This window comes from Phacochoerus africanus, chromosome 1, assembly GCF_016906955.1.
Source record: "Phacochoerus africanus isolate WHEZ1 chromosome 1, ROS_Pafr_v1, whole genome shotgun sequence".
Classification (NCBI taxonomy): Eukaryota; Metazoa; Chordata; class Mammalia; order Artiodactyla; family Suidae; genus Phacochoerus; species Phacochoerus africanus.
This window is the reverse complement of record NC_062544.1, coordinates 212,730,523-212,752,285: the sequence shown is the minus strand read 5'-3', so window position 1 is coordinate 212,752,285 and position 21,763 is coordinate 212,730,523. Positions and strand designations below refer to the sequence as shown.

Sequence of the window (21,763 nt, the reverse complement as noted above, 5' to 3'; positions counted from 1 at the left end):
TGTCTTTTTTGTTGTTATTGTTGTTGCTATTTCTTGGGCTGCTCCCGCAGCATATGGAGGTTCCCAGGCTAGGGGTTGAATTGGAGCTGTAGCCACCGGCCTACGCCAGAGCCACAGCAACGCGGGATCCGAGCCGCATCTGCAACCTACACCACAGCTCACGGCAACGCTGGATCGTTAACCCACTGAGCAAGGGCAGGGACCGAACCCGCAACCTCATGGTTCCTAGTCGGATTCGTTAACCACTGCGCCTCGACGGGAACTCCTAAAAAGAATCTTTAAGATGGGTTTCAGGCAGACTAAGCAACCACCCAAGAGCAAGTTAATTGTAAATTGCATGAAATTGCAGTTTCTTGCTTTTTAAAGAAAGTTAATCCTTTAAACTAGGTTTTGAAGCTTTTTGCTGGTGAGGAGATTCAGTTTCTAACTCATGGAGCAAATGGACGCTTAAATTACAGTGTGTTAAGTGACACAATTGAATTGAATCTTAAGAGCAGATAAGAAAGATCTCTATTGTGCATGGGCAAGTAAAACTTCCTAAAATTAGGAATCTTTCAACTGACAGATGAAGGACAAATGGGGAATTACCAAGGTGAAGAGTTTAAGAAGGAGAAGGGCTTCAGGCAGAGAGCTGCCAGTGCCATCATGTAGAATGGTGAGGATGGAGACACAAGTAAGGGCCACATTATGGACCTTTTGAGTCACATTAAGGATAGTAGCGAACCATTGAAAAATATTAGGTAGGAGGTTGATGTATCTTGATCACATTTTTGCTTTTTTTTTTTTTTTTTTTTTTGCTTTTTGGGGCCAAAGGTACTGAATATGGAACTTCACAGGCTGGGGGTCAAATCACAGCTACAGCTGCTGGCCTATACCACAGCCACAGCAATGCCAGAACCTTCACCCACTGAGCGAGCCAGCAATCAAACCTGTGTTCTCATGGATACTAGTCAGACTCGTTTCTGCTGAGCCACGATGGGGACTCTTAGTTTATTTATTTGCACAGTTTTCATGGTGTTTTGAAATCCATTGTAAGAAAATGCTTAATTGTACTTATCCCGTTTTCTGTGGATAGACATTTGTTACCTATCTTTCTCAGTGCTATGTTCATAATTAGTGTTACTGTGGAGTTCCTGTGCATGTCTCTGCACATGTGAGAGCTGGGGGTGAAACTACCAGGTGGATTTTTACCTGATGTTGACAGATTGCTTTATAGAGGGGTTTTATCAGTATGTACTCCTTCTAGTTATGCATGAGCCTGTTTCATATCCTCTCCTATTGTTAGGTATTGTCAGACTTTAACATTTTTGCCAGTCTGTTGGTTGTGAAATAGTATCTCATGATTTTAAATTTGTTTCTTAACTGCCTGTGAGGTGGAGCATCTCTTTTGTGTCAGTTGTCCACTCATGATTTCTGTTCGTGTTTTGCCCTACTGTTTGACCTTTTCTTTCTGATTTGTGGAATTTTTGAACAGATGTACTAATCTGTTATCAGTGAAAATCTCTCCTTCCAATCTGTGGATTTTCACTTTTTAATTTTTTAAAACTCTAAAACTTTATCTTCTGTGACTTGAGACTTTTAAAAATTTATTGCTTCATTTACCGCTTATTTCAAATGTATATATCTATATTATTTTTTAAAGAAAGTTACTTTTATATTTTATACATAGAAAATTTATCAAATCCATGGTATTGAATGGTCGTATATTCGAAAATATTTTAAAGTTATAAATGCTGGAGTTCCTGTTGTGGCGCAGCAGCAACGACTAGGAACCATGAGGTTGTGGCTTCAATCCCTGGCCTTGCTTAGTGGATTAAGGATCCGGCATTGCTGTCAGCTGTGGTGTAGGCTGGCAGTTGTAGCTCAGATTCGACCCCCTAGCCTGGGAACCCCCATATGCCATGGGTGCGGCCCTAAAAAGCAAAACCAAAACAAAATAAGAGTTAAAAATGCTGATGATACAGACATCAGCAAATGCATTTTTAAATAAACTTTATTTTTTAGACTAGTTTTGGGTTCACAGCAAACTTGAGCAGAAAGTACAGAGAGCTCCCATAACCCCCTGTCTCCATATACCTCCCCCACTGTTGACATCAGGCACCAGAGAGGTACCTGTCACAATCGAAAAACCTACACTGATACATCATTATCGCCCCAAACCTGTAGATTACATTAGGGTTCACTCTCAGTGTTGTTCGCTCCGTGGGTTTTGACAAATGCACCCACCATGATAGTGATATACAGAATAGTTTTGCTGCCCTGAATATTCTCTCTGCTCTGCTGATTCATCCCTCCCTTCCCCTTAATCTCTGTCAACCATTAATCTTTTTAATGTCTCCATAGTTTTGCCTTTTCCAGAATGTCATATTGTTGAAATCATACAGTATGTAACCTTTTCACAGTGACTTCTTTCACTTAGTAATATGCACTTAAGTTTCATGTCTTTTCCTGGTTTGGTAACTCATTCCTTTTTAGCACTGAATAATGTTCCATCATTTGGATATACTACAGTTTATTTTTCCATTCACCTACTGAAGGACATCTTCATTGCTTCCAGGTTTTGGCAGTTGTGAATAAAGCTGCTGTATACATCAGTGTGCAGGTTTTTATGTGGACTTAAGGTTTCTGCTCATTTGGGTAAATACCAAGGAGCACAGTTGCTGGATTGTATGCTGTGTATTCTAAGAGTATGCTTAGTTTTATGAAAACAAACTCCTGAACTGGCTCCTAAAGTGGCTTTGCCAATTGCATTCCCGAGAACAGTGAGTGATTAAGAGTTCCTGTGCTGTACCTTTCACTGGATTTGGTGTTGTTAGTATTCTGGAGTTTGGCCATTGTAATAGGTGTGTAGTGGTATCTTGCTGTTGTTTTTTAAAAATTAAGTAATTAATTGAGGTATAATTGATTTACAGTATTATATAAGTATCAAGTGTACAACACAGTGACTCATGATTTTTAAAGATTGTATTCTATTTATAGTTACTTCAAATATTGGCTGTATTCCTTGTGCTATACAGTATATCCTTGTAGCTTATTTATTTTATATATAGTAGTTTGTATCTCTTAATCTCTTACCCTGATCTTGTTCTCCTCTCCCCATTATTATTTTAATTTGCATTTCTCTCATCACATACGATATGGCACATCTTTTCAAATGTTTGTCACCCGTATATCTTATTTAGTGGAATGTCCAGATCTTAGGCTCTTTTTTTTTTTGTTGTTGTTGCTGCATACACAGTACATGGAAGTTCCTGGGCCAGGGATTGAAGCCATGCCACAGCAGCAACCTGAGCCACTGTAATGATAAATGCTGGATCCTTAACCCACTGTGCCACAAGGGAACTCCCTTTAAGGCCCTTTTTTTTTTTTTTTTGTCTTTTTGAGGGTGGCACCTGCGGCATACGGAGGTTCCTAGGCTAGGGGTTTAATCAGAGCTGTAGCTGCCAGCCTGCACCACAGCCATAGCAACACCAGATTTGAGCTGTGCCTGCGACCACAGCTCACGCAACATTGGCTCCTTAATCCACTGAGTAAGGCCAGGGATCGAAGCTGCAACCTCATGGTTCCTAGTCGGATTCTTTTCCGCTGAGCCACGACGGGAACTCCTAAGGCCCATTTTTTTAATTGGGTTGTTTGTTTGCTCATTGTTGAGTTTTAAGAGTTCTTTGTATATTTTGAATAACAGTCTTTTATCAGTTGTATATTTTGCACATATTTTCTCTCAGCTTATGGTTTGTCTTTTTATTCTTTTAAGCGGTATTTACTTTTTTTTTGAAATACATGAACCCAATATTTTTTATTGATTGGGGGGTTAAAATATAGAATGATGATAATATTCTCCGGGTTTTCTTTTATACAGTATAGTTGATTTACAGTGTTGTGTCAGTTTCTGCTGTGTAGCATAGTGACCCAGTCATACATATATATTCATTCTTTTTCTCATACTATCTTCCATCATATTCTACCCCAAGAGATTGGATATAGTTACTTGTGTTGTACAGTAAGACCTCATTGCTTATGTATTCTATATGTAGTATTTTGCATCTACCAACCCCAAACTCCGCCCCCCCCCCCACCATATGATCCAGCAGTCTCACTCCTGGCTATATATCTGGACCAAACTTTCACTCGAAAAGATACATGCATCTTTGTGTTCATTGCAGCACTGTTCACAATAGCCAAGACATGGAAACAACTTAAATGTCCACTGACAGATAAATGGATTAAGAAGATGTGTTACATATGTATAATGGAATACTGCTCAGCCATAAAAAGAATAATTCCATTTGCAGCAACATGAATGCAGCTAGAGATTCTCATATTAAGTGAAGTAAGTCAGAAAGAGAAAGACAGATACCTAAGTTATCACTTACATGTGTAATCTAAAATATGGCACAAATGAACCTATTTACAAAACAGAAACAGATCCTGGGCATGGAAAGCCATATTTACTTTTACTTAGACATCAGGCATTCTTGTTTGTGGACTATACTTTTCTAATTAATTGATTTGTGTCCTAAGATAGTAAATCAAGTGGTGGTGTTACCCACCAAATAAGGTAGAATCAGTAAAATTTTAAATCAATAAATAGTTCCAATCAGTAAATTTTTTTTTTTTTTCCTTTTCTAGGGCCACTCCCGCGGCATATGAAGGTTCCCAGGCTAGGGGTCTAATCGGAGCTGTTGCTGCTGGCCTACACCACAGCGACAGCAATGCAGGATCCGTAATGCACTGAGCAAGGCCAGGGATTGAACCCTCATCCTCATGGTTCCTAGTCAGATTCGTTAACCACTGCGCCATGACGGGAACTCCAATCAATAAAATTTTAAGTTGATTAATACTTCACTAAAAATTTAAATCAATAAATAGTTATGAAAAGAACAAAGTTTTAGTGCTTTAAGGTCTAAGTTTATGCAGAACTCCCCTCTATGGAATATAATAAAACATTTATTCAGCTATTTTCTTCACTATTTATATGGTTGAAGCAATTTCTTTCCATTCTTCAGTATATTTCAGCCATGAATATTTTTTCTTAAATATTTAAATTTGAAACCCCCTTCCACCACTGTATTTTTATCCTGTTTTTTCAAAAAAGTGCTTATACTACCTGTTATTTGTATATATTTGTTTATATTTAACAAATATTGTTTGTTGTCTTACCCTCACTTAGATTTCTTTATTGTCTTAAGCCCAGTAGATTCCATGAGAGTTGAGATTTATTTTGTTTATTACTGTATCCTAAGTCCTATATATAGTTTCTGATAGCCAGTAAATGCTAAGGAAATATTTTTTGAATGAATAAAAAAATCTTATATTTTAATAAGCAAAGCTTTGATATTGTCCAGTGGCATGGCTGTAAATACCATGTGCCATGATTCTAAATTTGTACCCTTAGCTCAGACTTAGAATTCTAAAATCCAAACTTTCATATTTATTCACTTATTTGATATCACTACTTTGTACATCTAATCAATATTTCCGAGTCAGGTCCAAAACAGCTCCAGATCTTTTCTCCCCATACCTGCTCTGCTCATAGTCTTCTCCATCTCAGTTGGTTGCAACTCTGACCTTTTGGCTGCTCCAGCCAAAAACTTTTGATCCATCTTTGATTACACATCTACCTGCTCACTGGTGTACCTGTGCATGCATGCACTCACACTCTACATCCAGTCTGTGAAGGAGTCCTCTTTAGTTTAAGCCACCTTCCAAATCCTGTATTATTGTACATTCTAGAGAATTTTACTATTAAAAAAAAAATCCCATTTCTCTCAACTTGAAATTATAGGACTTGCAATGGTTCAATAAAGGTAGTATAGGCTCTTCATTATGTGCGGAAATAACTGCCTTTTTTGTTGTTTCATTGTAAATCTATTTTTGAGGTATATGTGGTTATATTCTTTTTTATTTTTCTTTAAAGACTTTTTTTTTTTTTTTGGTCTTTTTAGGGCTGCACCTGCAGTATATGGAAGTTCCCAGGGTAGGGATTAAATTGGGGCTGTAGCTGCTGGCCTTTATCACAGCTCCAGGTAACACTGGATCCTTAACCCATTGAGCGAGGGCCAGGGATCGAACCCACATCCTCATGGATCCTAGTTGGGTTCATTACTACTGACCCACGACGAGAACTCCTGTTTTCTCTAAAGACCTTTAAAGTTACACTTATATGAGGCTGGAGGAGTAATGGCAGATTGGAATCATTGAAGCCTGTAATTTGTAATTGTAGTTGTAAAGGGAATCGGAAGGTTACGCATAAATACATGTGTACTGAGATGCAGGTTAAATCATCATAAGTGGCCCTGGGCCCCAGATTACATAATTGTTTTAAAAGCTGCATCTTTCCATATGTCCGGTAAACAGATGTTTTACTTGCTAACAACTGAACTAGGGATATATAGTTAAAGGAACCATAGACTCTGCTCAAGGCACCTCTCTTGAGGCATCTAGACCAATAGATGAATTATCATCTAGCGTGCCAGTGCACTATTTGAAATGAACATAGGGTGCTTTGTGGAGGAGGTGGTGGTGTTGAGGTGCTTATTTCACTGGGGAGTAGAAGGGGTCAGTGTCACAGGTTTACTGTCCAAAGATGGTTTTGGTGTGAACATTGTGGAACTCTGAGCCTGTTTATTAGGCTCTTGAATTTATATTTTTCTGCATCCTGTTTATAGATCTTGTAAAATTGCATGGATTTAATGGAGATAAAATACTCTGTGAAGTGCTTTTCTAAACACAGCTGCTCTACTTTGATTAAACAGTTTTGACATTCAGCAGTTTGCTAAGATTTCTTCCTTTTCAATTCTGTGATTCTGGGGTTGTTGCTTATTTCCTCTTAATATTTTTTCTTTTTTTAAATTTAATGTACATTATATTGGTTCAAAGGGTGTATAGGAGACAGTTTACAAATAATCTTGAAGCAATTCTGTACAATATTCTGTGTTGGCAATTCCATACAGCCACGGCCTTCTCTTAGAGGTCCTTTTTAAAAAATTTATTGTTATTATTATTATTATTTTTTGTCTTTTTGCCATTTCTTGGGCTGCTCCCATGGCATATGGAGGTTCCCAGGCTAGGGGTCGAATCAGAGCTGTAGCCGCCAGCCTATGCCAGAGCCACAGCAACACGGGATCCGAGCCACGTATGCAACCTACACCACAGCTCATGGCAATGCTGGCTGGATCCTTAACCCACTGAGCGAGGCCAAGGATTGAACCTGCAACCTCATGGTTCCTAGTCAGATTCATTAACCACGGTGCCACGACGGGAACCCTGAGAAGTCCTTTTTCACTGACCTTTTTTGTTATTTTTATAATTTTATATTAATTGTAGAATTAATTGTATTAACAAAGTAATATATAGTTGATTTACAGTGTTGTGTCAGTTTCTGCTCTGTAGAAAAGCGACCCAGTTATACATACATATACACTCTCTTTCTCATATTGTCGCCCATCATATTTTAATCACGAGAGATTGGATATAATTCTCTGTGCTATAGAGTAGGACCTCATTGCTTATCCATTCTAAATGTAATATTTTGCATCTGCGAAGAGTGTTTTTTCTGTTTACTATTTCATATTACTGTTTGATAGTCTTCTCTTAACGTAACAAATGCTGTGTCATGCACAGAGTTTCCACCCAAATTGTAAAACACAGAGAAGATGTAATAAAATTGTTTTTATTGTGTATTAAAGTGGATTTTTTTTGTTAATGGAGGAGACTGGGAAATTTATAGATGTGATTTGTCTTGTAGCCTATAATATGTCACAGAGGGAACCTTGAAAGGCCCAGTAGGTAGTTACCTTACTTACCTGCTCTGATTTTTAGGATGTCTTGTATCTTAAGTACCATTTCTAGTTCTTAAAAAGGGTGAAGGGGGGACAGTCATAAACAAAGGAATATGGAAGGTCTCTGATCATAAGAGTTGACAATTTTATCTGAGCCTGGCCCTAGATGTCTCTACCATCTTGCTGCTTTCTCTCGTTGTGAGTCTGCTGATAGTCCCATCTTACTTGAAGTCCTTAGTCATCTTGACAGTATTATCAGTCACAGTGTTCTTTTCTCACAGAAATCTCCTCCCCCCCCCTCCCCGTTATGAACCTTGAAGTTTACAGAGCTTTGTCTCCTTAAAGTTATCACTTGTGGCACTCCACTAATATAATAAGTGTTGCAGTTTAACTGCTTTGGTTGAACATTTGATTTTAATCCTGTAAACAGTAATGGTCACTATCTTATTTTCCTATACATCAGCACCTACTACAGTAATAAGAACTCTTGGGACTGGATTGACTTTATAAAAAGTCAACTTAATTTTTTTTTTTTTTTGGACGTACACCTGCCTGAGTTTGTTGTGATTTCAAGGCAGAAATACTCTTCAGCTTTTTTTTTTTCTTTTTTTCTGGGCCAAGCTGAAGGCAATATTCTTTGTTTGTAGTTGTTTTTTTCCTTAATCTTTTTTTCTCATGAAAGTGACCTTACCCTTCTTTAGAAGACTAGTGCTTTCATTCTAGCTTTACATCCTCTACTGTGAAAATTGAAAGGGACTGTTAACCAGTCATATGTTATTTACTGATCCTAACATAATAGATGGACCATCTCTTCTTCTACTACCTTCTTTTATGGCACACTAGAATGGTGTTAACTCCTGCTGTAATTATAGTGCAATTTCACCTGTGCTAACTCCTTGGACAAGAAATTCAACCTGTTGGATGAGGAGGGTGAAATGGAAATAGAGCATTCTGAACTAGTACTGTTTTTTGTGTGTGTGATAAAAAATATCATTTCTTATCTGATCAAAATAAAGCATTATCAGTATTTCCTGAGAAAAGTTTCCTGGAAATAGTGAGTATTTGCCACTGCATATGATAAAAATACAAGGTTGTGTATAGTTCCTCTCTGCTATGCAGAGCAAATTCTGGAAGTGATTATTGAAATCATACTCCTGTTAAAGAAAGAATCTGGAGCCCTAGGAACAGAAGATCCTTGTACTTTTCCTCCTTCTCCTACCCCCTGTTCTCTGTGTAGGATGATCTGGATAATATTTTACGAGTGTTACCTTTTTCTTTTTTTTATGATGGGCTTTGACTCATAAAATTATTGACATCTGAATAATGACTTGAGAGTGTTGTATTCACTTGGACCTGGTGCCTTACATCTAGACCTTGGGCTGTGGTTTGGTTGCCTTTTCAATTACCCTCTTCTCTGGCCTCAATGGTTTTACCTTGGCTGCTGTTATCAACAGGGGAGAACTTGAGAGGAGAGGAAGTACATGTCCCTTTAACTATCCTCTGAGAATGGCAGAATAATGTTTACAATCTTTAAAAATGAAATATAATGAAGCTCACCCGGAAGACACATGTTTGAACAGAAGATACAGTTTTTACCCTAAAATGTTAAGCTGAAAAAAAGGAACTTTAAAAAAATCCGACTATTTTCACCTGTATTTATTATCTTGTCTTTTAAGAAGTATGTAGAGGAGACTTTTGAAAGGGATGAGTGAAACTTAATACTATAAATTTTGTTGAGGTTTTAATGGCTTACTTATATGTTTTTCCTTTTTATCTGACTCTGTTGAAAGCATGAGTGAGGGCCTAGAGGAAATCCTGCTTGGGAGAAGATAATCAAATCCAGGTTCTAGCTTTCCTTTGAATGTTTATTCCAGAATAAAAGAATGTGAAGATGTGGAAGTGATATTAAAAATGATCCAGACTATCCTTCACTTTTTATGGGATGAGAGAACTGAGGTCTAGAGAGATTCAATGATCTTTCAGGGACTTATTTGGTAGAATTAGACTAAAATTTGGCTTCCATGTCTTTTCCATTACAGACTTGAATTTGTCATGGATCTTGCCAGGTTTGCTTAAGTTGACAAATCTGAGTGAATAGGAGCAGTTACAATATTTTCTATGTAATATTTGGAGAATGTCCCTTTTTTTTTTTTTTTTTGGTCTTTTTGGGGCTGTACTCACGGCATATGGAGGTTCCCAGGCTAGGGGCTAATCAGAGCTGTAGTAGCTGGCCTAAGCCAGAGCCACAGCAACACGAGATCTGAGCCGCATCTGGGACCTACACCATAGCTCACGGCAATGCTCTGGATCCTTGACTCGCTGAGTGAGGCCAGGGATCGAACCTGCAGCCTCATGGTTCCTAGTCAGTTTCATTTCTGCTGTGCCACAATGGGAACTCCTAAAAAATGTCCTTTTAATTTCACTGAAACTTCTCAAAAATAAAGACAGTTTTTTTTTTTTTTTTTTTTTAAATAAAGGTGGCTTATTGGAGTTCTCTTGTGAAGCAGTAGGTTAAGGATCTAGCGTTGTCACTGCAACAGCTTGGGTTTAGTCCCCGGCCTGGAAACTTCTACATGCTATGGGCACAGCCAAAAAAAAAAAAAAAGTGGCTTATTGTTATTGTGAAATAAATGCATATTCAGGGTCTTAACTCCACCTGGTACTGATTGCAGTGTTGATTTTCTTCTGTTTATGAGCGCTTAGAGAGTCAGATAGAACTGACCTTGATAACGTTGGAAGGGATTTTTCAGACAATATTTTATCATATTATACAGAGCAGTGGCCTAGATTGAAGTTATGGAGAAGTTAGGAGAAGATGAGATTGTGTGTTAACATATGATTTTTGTAAAAGGGCAAAAGTATTGAAGTAGTTTCTCTTAAAGCAATTTGGACTTGCTGTTTTATTTGCTGATCATAGGCCTACTGTAATTTTTTTTGTTCCTTTTTAAACACCACTTCAAATTCTTGTTGGAACTATGCGATAGCTTAATCTTTTTTTTTTTTTTTTGTCTTTTGTCTTTTTAGGACCAGACCTGCAGCGTATGGAGGTTCCCAGGCTAGGGGTCTAATCGGAGCTGTTGCCACCAGCCTATACCACAGCCAAGGCAACGTGGGATGCAAGCCGCATCTGCAACCTACACCACAGCTCATGGCAACACCGGATCCTTAACATGCTGAGCAAGGCCAGGGATTGAACCCACAACCTCCTGGTTCCTAGTTGGATTTGTTTCCACTGCTCCATGACGGAAACCCTGTGATAGCTTACTCTTAATACTGCTTTCTTTCCCTTTGGCCCCATAAAATGAAAATGAAAAGAGATTGTGTGTTTTCTTTAACAATATAGATAATTATAGCTGATATTCACTGGTTACTTACTGAGTGTCAGGCAATGTGCTAAGGTTTTTTAATATATATTATAAAATGTAATTCTCATACATCTCTGTGGGAGATATGGTTTTTATTGTCTGCATTTTATAGGTGAAATTGAAACACAAAAAACCTGTTCACTGTTACATAACTAGTAAATAGTAAAATATGGATTCAAATAAGGCAGTCTTTTAAAACTCCATTCCATTGCCTCTCAACATAAAAAGTGTTACAGATACCCAATTATAAAGGACTCAGAACTTATTGAACAAGATAAGGGGAGGCCATTCATATTACAAAATGATCTAATTAGGGATTTCTCTTAAAAAGTAAGTTTCCAGGGTGTGCAATCTCTGTGTTCTCTGCTCAAAAACCCAGAAGGAGCCATCTCATAATATGGGGAGTTTTGGTCATCTAGTTTTCCCACCTTTTGAGTTATAGAGCTGTTCTTGGGTCAGTGAGCTTCCTGTGATCCTGCTGTTTTCCTTTCTTTGCAAAGATTAACCCAGCATTGCCCAGAATAGATAAAGCCATTGAACTGAGAGAGTTGGTTGGGGGTGGTAGGTCATAGAGATGTATGGGCAACTACTCTGAGTATCTAACTGGTTATTCAATTTATATGCAACTTTTAACAATATATCTCTTATATAAAACAAAGACATAGATGTTAGTTTCAAAATGTGTACATTATAGTTTGAGTATTTGATCTCTTTTATAATTTTTTAGGAGGTGGTTATGGCTCAAATCCTTCTTTAATTATTTGAGGATATTTATGTACTTAATAAATGAGCTTGAATATGCTGTTAGTTGCATTTTAGATTGCATCATCATGTGACCTAGTCTTAGATTATCAACTCTATTTTAAGCATATTGCCAGAATTGAGGTGGAAGCTTTTTTTTTTTTGGTTCTCAAATGGGTGGGTAGAATAATTCTTTATCATATTTCCTGTTTTTTTCAAATAATTTTCTTTTATAAATGCTCATGCTGCACATACTATTTAGTTATTTTTATGGATAATCTTGTAAAATACAGTGGTTTAAAAAATTTATTTTCTACATCAGGGGTATGCAATTATCTGGGTGGGGAAGAGTTCTATTTTTGTGCTTTTCGTAGAGATTTACTTATTTCAGAGCCCAAAGTAACCACCATGTGATTAGAAATGTCTCAGTGTTAATACTTGTGCTACATTTTTTCCTTTTCTAGTTTCATGTTTTTATTTTTAGTTAACTATTTTGTGAGTTGATCGTTAAAACTGTGACGCATGAATAGATGAAAGAATGAAGTTGTTACTATTAAAAATGAAGTTACTCTTTCCCTGAAATCTGGGCCTATTAGGGTACAGCCAACTAGAGCTGAGTCCTAAAAATTATTTTCTTGTATATAGTTCATATATATGAAAAAGCATTTTCATCCATGTTCTTGTATTTGATATTCATAGTAAGGAGTCAGTAAACGTTTCCATAAAGGACCAAATCATAGTAAATATTTTAAGCTGTGTAAGCTGTATGGTCTCTCTTTCAGCCACTCAACTCTTCCATTAGAGCGTGACAGCTTATATAGACAGTATGTAAATGGATGACCTTGACTGTGTTTCCATAAAACTTTATTTATAGACATTGGAATTTGAATTTAATATGATTTTCATGTGTCATTAAATATTCTTCTTTTGATTTTTTCTAACCATTTAAAAATGCAAAAACAATATTTAGTTCATGGACTGTGTGAGAATAGGTTATGGGCCAGACTTGCCTGAGAGACTGTCATTTGCTGACCCCTGCTCATAATCCTTTGAGACTTTGCTGACTGCCTTCTGTTTTTTTTCCCCTTTATGTTAACATTTTATGTTTTTCTCATTTTGCTACTTAATCGTAAGTTTTCTTTCATTGTTAATGTATGTTTAATGTTTTAATTTTAATAATCTTAAAAAAATCCAGTCATTATTATTACATTTTAAGCTATGGAGGGTAGGATCTGTAATACTGTCTTCTTTAATGCCTTGCACATTTATAAAAATCATATGCTCAATAAATATTTGAGAGAGTTACAAAGGAGTAATATTATCTTTCAGTAGTTGGATTGTTGTGTAGATTGTTTACTGACTCATTTATGAATTAAACGTGTTCCAGGATGGTTCTCTTGCATTATTGAGTGGAAGTAATAGGCAAAACTCATCTCAGAAAGCAGGGAAGAGCAAGGAAAGAATAAAGCTCTTATTGATTGTATTCTTTGTGTTGTAGTATGTATATATTATGGTCAGTGATATGGACAATCCCTTATTTAACCTTTACAACTCTTTAAAATAGGTATTTCTTTACTCACTTTACTGGTGAGAAAAACTTAGGTAAAATACGTTAGAGTTAGGTAAGTGAGTGGTGGAGCAGAATTTGAACTGAGGCCGTGATCTTTTCCATATACTTTTCTTTATGTACTAAGGAATATTCAGCAATTAATCAGGCTGCTGTAAACACTAGCTACTTACTTACTGCTACAGGTATTCACACACATCTTAGATAACTAAGAACAGAGATTTTTTTTTTTTCTTTTAAGAAGGTGAAATGTTGAAGAACCTACATCATAAAATTTCAGATTCTTTGAATGTGTGATTACAAAGGGCTTTATTTTAAAATGACAGGCAAACACACATTTTCCTGCTTATTTTTGTATGTAAACTCTTACATCTATTTAAAGATAGGTGTTTAAAAGCATTTGTTTCACAAATTAGTAGAGTTGCACAATGAAATAAGATTGAGTAATGTACATGCAGTTTCTATCAAACTGTATGCTTAGTAGAAACCAGTGATTAAATCAGATCTTAAGCTGGTCTTCAACTAATTTTCTAAGTTGAAGATTGAGTCAAGCTAAATTAAATGAAAATGAAAGTATAACTGAAGAAAGATTTTGGCAGGGTCAGTCATTGTGGAGTTTCTTTCTTGACTCAGCAAACATTTTAAGTATCTGTACTGCTATTGGAAGCTCAAAGTAGTGAGAGAAGAGGATAGTGATAAGATGTGCATGAGATGCTGTACACAGTCCACCTTAGTGGGTAGGGGAAAAGGTTCCAAGAGGATCTACCTCCTGGGAAGGTGATAGCTGAACTTACTACTATTCCTTCTTTATTAGCTTTAAAGATTATTTAAAAACACATAGTCATTGAAAATATTAAAACAATTCAGGAGTTCCCGTTGTGGTGCAGCAGAAACAAATCTGACTAGTCTCTGTTTGATGCAGGTCCGATCCCTGGCCTCACTCAGTGGTTCAGGGATCCTGGTTGCCGTGAGCTGTGGTGTAGGTTACAGACACGGCTTGGATTTGTTGTTGCTGTGGCTGCAGCTACAGCTCTGCTCTGATTCAACCCAAGCCAGGGAACTTCCATATGCTTTGGGTGCAGCCCTAAAAAGCAAAAAAAAAAAAAAAAAAAAAAAAATCCAGAAGTATAAGATAAAAAAGTATAAATCCTTATTTTCACTTTCTTCTCTCCAATACCCATTCTTCAGATATAAAATTGGCAGGTTGGTAAATATGCTTCCAGATTTTTTCTTAAAAATATTTTTTAAAATTACAGTTGATTTACAGTGTTCTGTCAAATTCTGCTGTACAGCAAAGGAACCCAGTTATACATATATATACATTATTTTTTTCATGTTATCCTCCATCATGTTCCATCACAAGTGGTCAGATACAGTTCTTTGAGATATACAGCAGAAGCTCATTGCTCATCCATTCCAAATGCAATAGTTTGCATCTACTAACACCAAACTCTCAGTCCCTCCCAGTCCCTCCCCCTCCCTCTTGGCAACCACAGGTCTGTTCTCCATGTCCATGAGTTTGTTTCTTTTCTGTAGATAGGTTCATTTGTGCCATATATTAGATTCCAGATACAAGTATATCATACGATATTTGTTTTTCTCTTTCTAACTTACTTCACTTAGTATAAGAGTCTCTAGTTCCATCCATTTTACTGCACATGGCATTTTTTTGTTCTTTTTTTTGTGGTGGAGTAGTATTCCATTGTGTACATGCACATCTTCTTAATCCATTCATCTCTCCATGAATATTTAAGTTGTTTCCATGTCTTGACTATTATGAATAGTGCTGCAGTGAACATAGGGGTGCATATATATATCTTTTTCAGTGAATGTTTCATATGGATATATGCAAGGTTTTTTTTCTTAATGCATGTACCAAAAGGCTTCCTCCCCCTAAAATTTTGGCTCACACATAATTTCATAACTTTCTTTTCCCTCTGTGGGATAGTCTATAATGTATATGTTTCCATCTCAGTATATATAGATCAGTCTCATTTTAAAATCTGCTGTCTCACATAATGGGATAATTTATTTACATTACTTTCTATTTTTGGATATGTAGGTTTCCAACCTTTTTTCAAACAATGAAAATCATTGTACGAATATGTTTTCTTTTGTGAATTAAGTTTTAAGTGATGAGTAGCATATAGGCAGTTGAAGAGAGTGAGGATTAATGTGAAGGGGAAATATTTTCTAGGTTAAGGGAACAATGTATAATTTGAAAAACACTGCTGAAGAAAATGACAAATTTTAGTTAGGGGAGAAACTTTTCTGTTTCTATGAAGTGTAACACCTCATGTTTTCTTGAACTGTATGCTAGAATATGTCATTTTGTGAAATAGGCATCTCGTTACTGAATAATTTATAATTCATAATTTTATTACTTTGAAGATTAAAAACCATTTTTTCAATAACTGTTACCAGGTAGAGAAGTAGAACCACAAGCAGGTAAAAATGATTGAGAGGTAACATGGACGTTAAGTGGGTAGTTTTAGGAATAGAGCTTATATCTCAGCTGTTTTCCTCTTCTTAACTCTAATTGGGAATTTCTTCAGAGTTCAACATAGCTTTTTGGATGACTAGTCACCCACTATTATGCAACTGAACAAATTTAGCTTGATTCAAAAAATATGTATTACAGAGGTGCTAGCTTATCAAGTAGTTATCTGAAAATGGAATAGAGAGATGGCTTAAAGTAGATGAATGGCATTTGTCACTCATAAGTATAAAAACATGTTATCATCTTTAAAGTTTTAGTTGCTACTGTTTTTGTTCCAAATTTTCAGTTTTGGAATGTTGCGTTACAGGGGGTCATATCAAGTACAATTTAGTGTTAGAATTTTATTATTCCCTTGACAAGGAAGAGCATCTGCCAATTTAAAAAATACATGGGAGGAGTTCCCATCGTGGCTCAGCAGAAACGAATCTGACTAGCAACCATGAGGGCACAGCTTCAATCCCTGGCCTTGCTCAGCCGGTAAAGGATCCAGTGTTGCTGTGAGCTGTGATGTAGGTCGCAGATGTGGCTTGGATCTGGTGTTGCTGTGGCCATGGTGTAGGCTGGCAGCTACAGCTCTGATTTGACCCCAATCTGGGAACCTCCATATGTGCTGTGGATGCAGCCCTAAAAGCAAAACCAACCAGCCAACCAAACAAACAAAAATACATTGGAGGAGTTCCCGTTGTGGCTCAGGGAAAACGAACCTGACTGGTATCCATGAGGATTCAGGTTCAATCCCTGACCTTGCTCAGTGGGTTAAGGATCCAGTGTTGCTGTGTGGTCTGATTAGACCCCTAGCCTGGGAACTTCCATATGCCATAGGAGTGGCCTTTGTGTGTGTGTGTGTGTGTGTGAGAGATATGAGTAAAGTAAGTAATTTTCTTTCTTTTTTTTTATTACTCAATGAATTTATTACATTTGTAGTTGTACAATGATCACCACAATCCAATTTTATAGGATTGCCATCCCACAACCCCAGCTCATCCCCCCACCCCCTGAACTGTGTCCTGTGGAAACCATAAGTTTTTCAAAGTCTGTGAGTCAGTATCTGTTCTGCAAAGAAGTTCATTCTGTCCTTTTTTCAGATTGCGCATGTCAGTGAAAGCATTTGATGTTGGGGTCTCATTGTCTGACTGACTTCACTTAGCATGATAATTTCTGGGTCCATCCATGTTGCTAAAATTGCTGGTATTTCGTTCCTTTTAATGGCTGGGTAATATTCCTTTGTGTGTATGTATCACATCTTCTTGATCCAATCCTCTGTCGATGGGCAGTTAGGTTGTTTCCATGTCTTGGCTATTGCAAACAGTGCTGCAATGAACATTGGAGTACATGTGTCTTTTCAAGTCATGGTTTTCTCTGGATAGATGCCCAGGAGTGGGATTTCTTGGTCAAATGGTAGTTCTAAGTTTAGTTTTCTGAGGAATCTCCATACTGCTTTCCACAGTGGTTGTGCCAATTTACAATCCGACCAACAGTGTACTAGGGTTCCTTTTTCTCCACACCCTCTCCAGCACTTATTGTTTGTAGATTTATGGATGATGGCCATTCTGGCTGGTGTAAGGTGGTACCTCATGGTGGTTTTGATTTGCATTTCTCTAATAATGAGTGATGTTGAACATCTTTGCATGTGTTTTTTGGCCATCTGTATGTCTTTTTTGGAGAACTGTCTGTTTAGATCTTCTGCCCATTTTTTGAGTGGCCTTTAAAACAAACAAACAAAACATTTGAAACAAAATGGTGTGTTAAACAAGGCAGTAACATCTTTCTGAACTATTTCTAAAAGTAGAAGCCTTTCTTTTTGGTTGCCAGGGATTCTTTGCTGTTTAGTTACCTTTGCTTTATTGACGAGAAGTATGGGTCTTTGTAAGGCTCAACTTTTTAAAATTTCATACTCGTTTTAAAAAACATATGCTAGTTTTAATTACTATTATTAGTTTGAATAATGTGAGTGCTTTGATTAAATTAGCCTAATTTAGTGTCCTCTCATTACTTTAAACAACAATTGTATTATCTGTTGTATTACATGATTATGAAGAAATCATACCTCATCTTAAGGTAGTTACTACTCTGTGTGAAGTGTAATTGTTAAGCATTCATATCTGTATTTTTCATTTGGAGTTATTTTTCGTGAATAAAGTATACATTTCAACACAAAATAATTTTATGTTTCATTTTTCTAGGGCTGCTTTGGAAGAAGTAGAAGGAGATGTGGCCGAATTGGAACTGAAACTGGATAAGGTAAATTTTACCTTAACTTTTTAAAATATTAGTTCTTGTTTTCCATAATGTGTGCCTATGATACCAGATAGTTCATGTGACTTCTTTTATCTCCATAAGGGTAAGTGCTGATATTATCCTGATTTTATAGATGAGGAAACTGAGTAGTTTGTTGAAAATTTAATCTAAGTGCCAGAGCAAGAATTTGAACCATGTCTTACTAGACATTTTTTGTATTGTTGCAAGTTTGTTTCCTTCCCCATCAAAAAGATTGTAGTCTGTCTTTTTTGATGCTTAGTGGATTTCACATATAACCTGACCACTGTTTTTTATACTTTTGGGTGTGGTCATGTTCAAGTATAAAATTTTAAATAATCTATTTTTTTAAGCTAATGGCAGAAATGAGGTATACAAATTCAATAATTGATATTAAATGGTCATATTCCATGTAAGGGTAAATGTACATTGATTCCTATTTTCTGTACTAATTATTGATAATTTTTTTTTTTTTGCCTCTACCCAAGAAATGTCATCTGCTGTGTAGTGGGGAGAAATATGAGAATGAGTAAGACATTGCTTCTGATCTTAAGTGAAATGTCTCTCTTAAAATTTCTGGAGATAAATCAGATGCATATACTTGAGATAACTTTTCTGAAAATAATTTGCTATTTGTGTAATTATTATTGTAAATTAAATTGTTATGTAAAGCATTACTTCTCAAACTTTACTGTGCAGGAATACATGGGGCTTTTGTGAAAATATAGATCCATCCAGAATCAGTAAGTCTTGATATCTGAGATTCTGTATTTCCAACCAGATTTTAGGTGGTAGCAATGCTATTGTTCCATAGATTGCACTTTGAATAACCAGGATATAAGATATATTAAGTAGACTGATGGTTTTCAAATGTTTTAAATGATGAAATGTATGTATATAATATGAATAGTATAAAAACTATATAAAGTAGTAGAATTAGTTATATATGTAAAACAAAATAATTTTAGAAAATGTTTAGTAGTAAATTATTTTTTTACAGCACTCTGTAGTTTTCAAAGCACTTTGATATATATAATGTTTTGGGATTTTTACAATATTCTGTGAAATAGGTAAGACAAGTGGATTATTCTCATTTTGTAGATGAGGATACCAAAGCCCAGGAAGTGAAGAGGACTTATTTCAGATCACAGAGTTAGAAAAGGCAGATCCAGGGTTAGAACCCATCCGTTTTATTCTTAGCTCAGTGTCCTTCTTGTGCACCACTGTACTTCTGGATCCATGTTGAGGGAGCCCATGCCACTTGGAAATTTTCTGAGCAACACTAGCAAGCTTCCAGTCAAGTGTTCTTTACAAACTAATGTTACAGTTTTTGGTAAGGATTTTATTTTCAAAAACTTTATTTTCTATTTAAAATTATATATGTGAGAGCATTGTTGTTGTTGTTGTTGTTATTTTACCCCAGGTATTACATTTATTTTTAAGGACTCTGTGAAACAAAGTTTTTAAATCCTTAAGGCAGGCGGCAGAAGATGTAGTTCTGATTTTCTGGTAGATTTATGGGAGAATATGTAGAAAGGCAAGGCTTTTTAAAGAATCACAGAGTGGTATAATAACGATATCTATTCTCTTAGGGTAAAACTGCATCTAAATCAAACAAAACACTTTGCATTGGGGACCTCAAAATTTAAAATATCAAAACAGAATCCACTGGCAGCATTTTTGTTAATGATTTTGCTTTTATGAGCTGCTGAGCAGCTCCCTCATCCCCCTCTCCCCCTTTATAATTTGGTTAGAGTTGGGAGACTGGTAGAATCTTAAAACCGAAAGATTCAAATGTAAAGCAAGTTATCAAAGTATTGATGTTCAGTACTTAGAACTCTGAACCCTTTCTAGAGTCTGTATTACCTGAAGGGCTCCTACTAAGGGCATCAAGGAAACTTTGACGTCTTTTAAAATACCATCTTCTACCCAAATAGAATTTCCATAGTTACTTTTCTGTTTCTCTAGTTTAAGATCTTGATCCTTTGCATAATGTACCTTTCCCCAATTCTTAAGCTGTTATTGATAATTTTTACTTTAGCATTATGAGGAGTTACAATTAGAGAAGAGAGCCTGAGAGGAGAATGAAATAGTTGTTGTTGAAGGTGGTGGCATTTAAGGGACCAGTGGAGGGGAGGGGTTGCTTAAGACTAATTTAGTGACTTCATAACTTTTTGCAGGGCAAGTTGTACCTGTAATATCATTGCAAATCGTGCTAGAAACAGGTTTAACTAGCTTGATGGCTTAGCTTATATTTATTTTGCTTATAATGTATGCCACTAGTAGTTATACTCTTTCTGTGAATAATGCCCCATGAATTGATGGCATTGTTTTACTTGGTCCAATTGTTTATTCATTCTGCCTGGTATTCTGTCATTGGCAGCATCATAGAGCATCATAGTTACCATCTAGATATAGTTTCTGTATCTATTATATCTTCTTACTGAAGTGCTTCCTCCTTGTTTGCTAAGTAGACACCGCCCCCCCCCCCCTTTTTTTTGGTCTCTTTAGGGCCACACTCAAAGCACATGGAAGTTCCCAGTCTAGGGATCGAATCAGAGCTGCAGCTGCTGGCCTACGCCACAGCCACAGCCACAGCAGCGCTGGATCCGAGCTTCAACACTGCTTATGGCAACGCAGGATCGTTAACCCACTAAGCGATGCCAGTGGGATCGAACCTGCATCCTCATGGATGCTAGTCAGGTTCATTACCCCTAAGGCACGATAGGAACTCCAGGCATGTACCCTTTAAATCACAACTCAAATACTACCAAGCTTAGGTTCTTTTTTATGTATTACATAAAATTTTTTTTTGCATTTTTATGTTTCTTACATTTTAAAGTTATACTTCAATTTAAATTATTACAATACTATTATAATTTTTGGTTTGAAGCATAGTTTAGTAGTTAAAAAGCACAAAGCCTGGAGCAAGTCTGCCCATATTTGAATCAAGCTTTACCACTCACTATGCCTTATGGCCTTGGTCAAGTTCCTAAACCTTCCTATGTCTCAGTTTCTTCATCTTCAAAATGGGGAAAATAAGAGTGTTTATCTCATAGAGTTATTATGTGAATAAAAGGTGTTAATGCATGTTAAGTACTTTCTACATAGTAAGTTCTAAATGGATGTTGGATGGTGGTATCTTTTCATTAGAGCTCCTTGAAGATAGATTGTCATTAAAGTGAAAAGATTCTTTTTTTAAAAAAAATTATTTATTATTATTTTTTTCCCACTGTACAGCAAGGGGGTCAGGTTATCCTTACATGTATACATTACAATTACATTTTTCCCCCACCCTTTCTTCTGTTGCAACATGAGTATCTAGACAAAGTTCTCAATGCTATTCAGCAGGATCTCCTTGTAAATCTATTCTAAGTTGTGTCTGATAAGCCCAAGCTCCCAATTCCTCCCACTCCCTCCCCCTCCCATCAGGCAGCCACAAGTCTCTTCTCCAAGTCCATGATTTTCTTTTCTGAGGAGATGTTCATTTGTGCTGGATATTAGATTCCAGTTATAAGTGATATCATATGGTATTTGTCTTTGTCTTTCTGGC

The 21,763-nt window shown here is 36.5% G+C and overlaps 1 protein-coding gene across 3 annotated transcripts in view; it reads left to right on the top strand.

Annotated features, from left to right (window-relative positions):
• Positions 1-21,763, top strand: part of ACAP2 (ArfGAP with coiled-coil, ankyrin repeat and PH domains 2) — a 154,154-nt gene that overhangs the window by 35,412 nt on the left and 96,979 nt on the right. For all 3 annotated transcript variants that reach the window (XM_047789187.1, XM_047789196.1, XM_047789177.1), the window contains exon 2: positions 18,138-18,195. In XM_047789187.1, coding sequence (XP_047645143.1) covers positions 18,138-18,195 — 58 coding nt within the window. The remainder of the gene's footprint in view (positions 1-18,137; positions 18,196-21,763) is intronic.